The sequence below is a fragment of the Maylandia zebra genome, linkage group LG13, assembly GCF_041146795.1.
Source record: "Maylandia zebra isolate NMK-2024a linkage group LG13, Mzebra_GT3a, whole genome shotgun sequence".
In the NCBI taxonomy this organism is placed as follows: domain Eukaryota; kingdom Metazoa; phylum Chordata; class Actinopteri; order Cichliformes; family Cichlidae; genus Maylandia; species Maylandia zebra.
In genome coordinates, this window is record NC_135179.1 from 6,149,975 (window position 1) to 6,156,428 (window position 6,454).

Sequence of the window (6,454 nt, forward strand, 5' to 3'; positions counted from 1 at the left end):
TTGTTTGCTTGGTTTTGCGGTTTGCATTATTTAAATTTTATTGTCCTTACATTCATGTAGCAGGAGGGTTAAGGGGCATTTGACATTTGTACTAGCTTCTCCAATGTGTAACTTGGAGTACCAACTTGGACTTTGACATATTTTGCAATGTAATGATGTTCAAAAGTCACCCTGAAGTTAATGATCAAGTCAGTTTGCCAGGCAAATTTCTGAAGAGCTTAAATCCAACCCTATCATATAAAAGGGGGCAGAGAACTCAGAAGAGGACATTGCAGCTCGAGTGCATGCACCCTATGCAGCTTTTTATGCAGGTGAGTAATCTCAGTCTTTGTATTGATACATGTTCACATCTTTAACTTTCTGACATTTTAAACTAACTCTAAACCTCTTACTTTTGCAGTCATAAGCAGAGCAAAGATGAAGTTTGAGACCATCCTTGAGGAAATCGATGGGTTTGGGCGTTTCCAAATCGCCATCCTCATCCTGCTGTGCACCTCGCGGATGGTTCTCCCCTGTCACTTCTTACTAAATAACTTCATTGCTGCTGTGCCCCCTCACCACTGTGACATTAGCACGCTGGAGAAGTCTTCAGAAGAACTCTTCATAAATTTAACTCAGGAGCAGAAACTGACTGTCAGCCTTCCTGTACGAGAAGATGGGGAGCCGAAATCCTGTGAGATGTTCGCAGAGCCTCAGTTTCAGCTTTTATCCAACAACTCCAACCGCACTGACCTGCCCACAGTTTGGTGTCAGAGTGGATGGGTTTATGACAATTCCACCTTCATTTCCACGCTGGCCACAGAGGTACAGTAAAAATAGTGTACGACTAAAAACTAATATTGCAAAAAACAAAAAACATGCACAGATGTGTGTGACATAAATTGACTGTCATGAAATTCAAATTTTATTTAAAAAAATATTGACCCTTACATTGGCCTGAATAGAAGAAACTAGTACCTAAATGGATCAAATTAAATGATGCTTTCCTCTGTGGGTTTCTTTCCCAGTGGAACCTTGTCTGTGATAAAAAGAGCCTGACAAAAACCACAAACACAATATTCTTCGTTGGAGTTATGATCGGAGCCCTAGCTTTTGGATTCTTCTGTGATAAGTAAGGCAGTTCACTTTATGCTGGATATGCATTTGTTTTTCCATTGTTCAATTTATCGTGCACAAGGAATAATAGTTGTGATAATTCTTTGGTCAAAACCACACTTAAAAAACATGACTGTACTTTTACATTTGTGAAACCCCTTTGAGGCCTTTGTAGGTTGTTATGGGAAAATGTACTTCCTGTGCTGTTTCCAGGTATGGGAGAAAAACCATGCTTCTGGTCTCTTACATTTTGTCGATCGTGTTCGGCTTCTCCAGCACATTTGCAAACTCCTACATACTGTTTGCAGTGCTGAGATTTTTCACTGGATTTTCACTGACAGGAATCAGCATCATCTCAATAGTTCTCAGTAAATGACTTTTTTGCCTTCAAAAAATGTTAACACATCACATGTTGCGCCCCTAAAATCAGTTGTTGTAGGTTTAAAATTCATAATTAACAATAAACCAATAATCATTCATTTTGGTACTTTTCATACCTTTCAGCCATTGAGTGGGCTGACATAAGTCATAGGTCAACTATTGGGGTGATTGGCAGCCTGGCCTGGTCTGTAGGTTACATGCTGCTGGCTGGGATGGCCTTTCTTCTCACTGACTGGCGGACGTTGACCATGACAGTTACAGCCCCGTTAGGATTCGCAGTTCTAACCTGGTGGTAAGTGAAGTACAACAGCAGGGGAACAAAACAGATGTTTTTTATTCATAACAACATTAATTCATGACATTTTTTGGAAGTGTATTTCCCACATCTGACTTATAATCGTTGTAATTAATGGTTGATTATTTTGTATGATTATAATTGTAGGTGGATTCCTGAATCTGCTCGCTGGCTTTTAGCAAATGGTAAAGTGGAAAGGGCCCAGTTTTATCTTGACAAATGTGCAAACATCAACAGAAGACAAAAACTTTCCAGAGAAAAACTAGAGGTAAGGCTGGGCTTCGTTTATAACTTCCCTCAAATACGTCAAACCAAAACTAACAAGCCCATTTTGAAAATGTAAGAAAATGAGTCGAAAGTAAAGATAATCGTTTAAAAATGTAGGGAGTAAAAGTAAAAAGTTGTCAGAAAAAAACTGCTCAAGTAAAGTACAGATACCTGACAATTCTACTTAAGTACATAAGTTAAGTTGCATGGGTTAATCAAGCAAAAAGTTTTGCACTGTGAGAAGGCGCCAGCTCCTACTGGAAAAGAGATTCAGGATCTGTACAAAGCTTGTGAGCAGACTAAAGAAATGCTCTGAAATCTCTTGGTAGACAGTTGTATAATCATCACAGACAGCAGAAACTTCACATTGGACTTCACACACTTTGGATACTGTGCACTCTTCATCCACACTCTTTAACTTTGATGTTCAATGGACTTTTTATCAATGATCAACAATTCAATTCTTTTTCTCCTTAGCCTAAGTTACATGTTTCTGACTTTGTCTCTGGTTCAGGGGTGGTTTGATGTGGATTGTGGCTCTTGAAACAGTGACATCAGCCTTAGTCCACACTTTGTGAAACTCCAGAGTTCTTGAATGAACTTTTCTTGAAAGACCGCTTAAAACTGCAGTCATTCCTCCTGTTTCATCACCTTCTTCAATACAATACAATATGAGTTTTGTGCCTCAGCATTCTGAAGGACAAAACATTGAGACTCTGTGTATCATTTACAAGAGAGACCTGTTTCGAACCAACATATTAAAATAGCAACAAAAAAAAACAATAAAAATTTCGATTTAGCCCAGAAATCAATATCCATGTTTAACTGCTTATTATTTCTGTTTTTCTACAGACTCTTTCCAACATAGAAGTCCAGGAAAACCAGGCAAAAAACTATACGTACTTCCACCTAGTCAAAACACCGAGAATGAGATGGTTAACTTTTTTACTTGGAATTGTTTGGTGTGTATCAGCATGAAGACAATACCAACAACAATTATATAAATCATAAACTACCTCTATCTACTACTCTGAGATTTTGAATTAATCAGAAATCTCTTTTCAATAGTTGAATTTTGAATGCTGTAGGTTTTATAAAAATACTTTTTTATATTCTGCAGGTATGGAGTCGCCTCAACATACTATGGAATCAGCTTGAACATCACTGGGTTTGGTTTGAATATGTACCTCACACACTTTATCTATGGAGCCATTGAAGTTCCTGCCAAGCTCACAATTTATTGTTTTCTCAACATCATTGGACGAAGGAAATGCCAATCAGGCACGCTGCTACTGACCGGGATCTGCATCGGGATAAACATCTTTATTCCCAAAGGTCACTGAGAGCTTTTTGTTACCTGTTTTCCAGAAGTTTTGTAACCGCACAGACTGCAGGCTGGTTTGTTTATTTGTAATACTGTGAAAACTAAAGTGCACTCATTTTATTAGCAGAGGTATCTTTGTGAAACCAATAACTTCTCACTTCAGGTGCATTCATTCACCCAAACAGGGTCACTGTAAAAGAGAGCACAATAAAATCATACCGTGAGATTTTAATGTGCTCTCTTTTACAGGAAGAGGAAGAATGCAGTTTTTCTTGTGTATGCAGTTTTTACAGCCAGTCGTTTGTGGATCACTGATTTGAAGGCTTGAGTTGGGAGTTTTGCCTGTTGGCATTTTGTGAAGATATACATCCATCTATTTGTCCATCCAGCCATCCATCCATTCTGTTTTTTGAAAACACATCCAGTTTAGGGTCATCGCAGGGCTGGAGCGTATCCCTGTTGTCATATTTGGGAGAAGGGGGGTAGACCTTGGACAGGTCACCAGTCTATCGCAGGGCTAACACACGAAGAATGATAACCTTTGACTTACACTCACATCTATGGCCAATTTAGAGTCTCTAATTAATCTGAAATGCTTGTCTTTAAGGTCTGGGATTTGCCCTGAGTACACAAAGAGAATCCACACAGCGGGAGGGAGAACATGTAAACTCCACACATACAGGACCCGGCTAACCAAGCTTGCTAGTTTCTGCTAGCCTGTTTTTTTCCCAGCATACATTGTTCATTTACTATGATATTAATTTGTATGCTAGTTTTGGCATCGAAATTGTATTTAATGGTACCTGTCAATCACAATGTAGCCATTACCTGAAGTATTACTATCTTTTTTTTTTTTTACTGTAAATTAGACTTTTTTAAAGATTTTTGTGACTGAGACTGTTTAGTCATCACTTAAGTTTTTAGTCAAGTAATAACTTACAAGCAATCACTACTTGATTTCTTTTTCACAAAAGCCTTCTGCTGGCCATTAGAAAGAATGCAGGTTTTTAGGGCACTTTTTTGGTAAGACTTTAAAACCATGCTCCACTTTTATTTACAGATGTTATATCCTTAGATTACCAGACCACTGCTGTAGAATAAATACTGCAGCTTATACTGCAGTGATCAGTTTTCCCTTTTGTTTCACAGTAACTAAATGTAAATGATTATTTATTTATTTCCTTTTTTTTTCTTTAGATCTGTGGCACGTGCGTGCCATTGTTGCCACACTTGGAAAAGGCCTTTCAGAAGCTTCATTTACAACCATCTTCCTCTACACCACTGAGCTTTACCCTACCGTGACCAGGTCAGTGATTCACTTACTTCCAATCCCTTGACCCATGCCAGTTATTTTTTATTTGGTAGGATTATTATGCATTATTCCGGCATTGGATGTTAATTATTATTTGAGTAAAGATCACCTAAGGTCTATAAACTCGTCTGCCTTCAGCAGGGTTACAGAGGTTTCACTTCCTCTGACTTATTTTCTGTCTTATCAGGCAGAATGGTTTGGGCTATACTAGTTTCGTGAGTCGTCTGGGAGTATCAATTGCTCCACTCATCCTGCTGCTGGAGGATGTGTGGACTCTTCTTCCTCAGATCATCCTCTGCTCTTTAGCCATTATTTCTGGCCTAGTGGCTCTGCTTCTTCCAGAAACACTGAATGTGAAGCTGCCTGAGACAATTGATGACATAGAAAATCCAAGGTTGGTGACATAATACAATACATATATTAAATTAATACATTAAATGTGTAAAAAAATAAAAAAAAAAAAAAAAAAAAATATATATATATATATATATATATATATATGAAGTTATTTAAAATATAAGCTGTGTGATTTTTTTTAAAGACTTTTAAGCCTTTTGTTGAGCTACTGATGTTTTATTTAACTTATTTTAAATATTATGTTGGTCTGTATTCATTTTTTTCCATTCTTTTTAATTTCAGAAAGAAAGATGTATCCAAGGAATCCTCGCTTTTTTCCCTAGAAGTTAAGTCACAATTAGGTTAACGAAGAATGAATTCAAAATCAAAAGAGATTTTGACCAAAAATGTAAAAAAAGAAAGAATAAATGTCATTTTTTATAACATTAAAAAATTGCACTGACCAATGTTCAGTTACAATTTTATTTGATCTAAAAGATGATGCACTGTATTAGACTTTATATGTGGACCTTTTTCTTTAAATACCGAGACAGTTTCCCACTGATATTTACACAATTGAAAAAAAGAAAAGAAAAACAAAATGAAAAAAGGAAAACGAAAGAAATATAGATGTGTAACTGCATTCAAATCTAAGTACAATAAAATTTATAGGTTTAATAAAGTACATGAAGCAAGAAGTATTGTGAGATCTTAAAAACTGTACAAATCAGCAGGAATTTACATTTTCACAGTTGTTTTTTTTAAATAAAAAAAAAAAAACGTATGCAAGATGTATGGAAGAGCTTCACCGTGTTATTTTTAATGTATGTGAGGCAGTTCTAATATTAGAACAACCTGTCAGGTGATCAAAAGTGACCTTACTGCTCAGTGTAAACACAGACAATTCATTACATTTCAACTTGTACTTTTTACAGTTATCCAGCAATACTGAGCTTTGCATTAACTAAAATATGAGAACACAGCAAAAATAAATGTATCCAGCAAGATCCTGAAGGGAACAGCCATCAGATCGCTTTTTAGGCTGCCCTTTAGATGCAGGTGTGTGTGTGTGTGCACATTCCTGCAAGAAAAGTTGATTTTCCAGCACTGGTAACAATTTCCTACAATTGTAAATATACTTAAAAAGGAACGCTAACTTATAAAAAGAAATTGACAATGAAAGAAAGCAAGTGTTAATACAAACAAATACAAAGCATTTCAGATATAGAGAGAGACGTTATGATAAGCTAAAATAGATGAGTAGACCGTGTTGGTAGCTTTGCAGTTATGATGGACAATGGATAATCCAGTGACCCTTATTTTGATTGTGCATATGAAGCATATGTGCTCGTATGGCTGAGGAAGGATTTGAGAGCCAGATTTCTCTATATGCATTATTTCAGTGTTGGAATGGAGCCTCTCATTCTGTTTACCATCTCATCAA

The 6,454-nt window shown here is 36.7% G+C and overlaps 1 protein-coding gene across 1 annotated transcript; it reads left to right on the plus strand.

Annotated features, from left to right (window-relative positions):
* Nucleotides 1-212: 212 nt before the first annotated feature.
* Nucleotides 213-5,806, plus strand: LOC101485909 (solute carrier family 22 member 7). Its single transcript, XM_023152412.3, has 11 exons — nt 213-311; nt 401-804; nt 1,008-1,111; nt 1,309-1,463; nt 1,600-1,768; nt 1,919-2,039; nt 2,891-3,000; nt 3,159-3,373; nt 4,560-4,668; nt 4,862-5,068; nt 5,314-5,806. Exons 2-11 carry the CDS (start codon nt 418-420, stop codon nt 5,375-5,377), a joined length of 1,641 nt encoding a protein of 546 aa, XP_023008180.1. The 5' UTR covers nt 213-311; nt 401-417; the 3' UTR covers nt 5,378-5,806.
* The last annotated feature ends 648 nt before the right edge of the window (nt 5,807-6,454 follow it).

Excerpts from the sequence above, each read along its gene's own strand:
- LOC101485909 (XM_023152412.3), top strand. The coding sequence starts at position 418 with ATGAAGTTTGAGACCATCCTTGAGGAAATCGATGGGTTTGGGCGTTTC. Across the intron at positions 1,769-1,918 it reads TTCGCAGTTCTAACCTGGTG|GTGGATTCCTGAATCTGCTC; the intron begins GTAAGTGAAGTA and ends TTATAATTGTAG. Across the intron at positions 3,001-3,158 it reads TTTTTACTTGGAATTGTTTG|GTATGGAGTCGCCTCAACAT; the intron begins GTGTGTATCAGC and ends TATATTCTGCAG.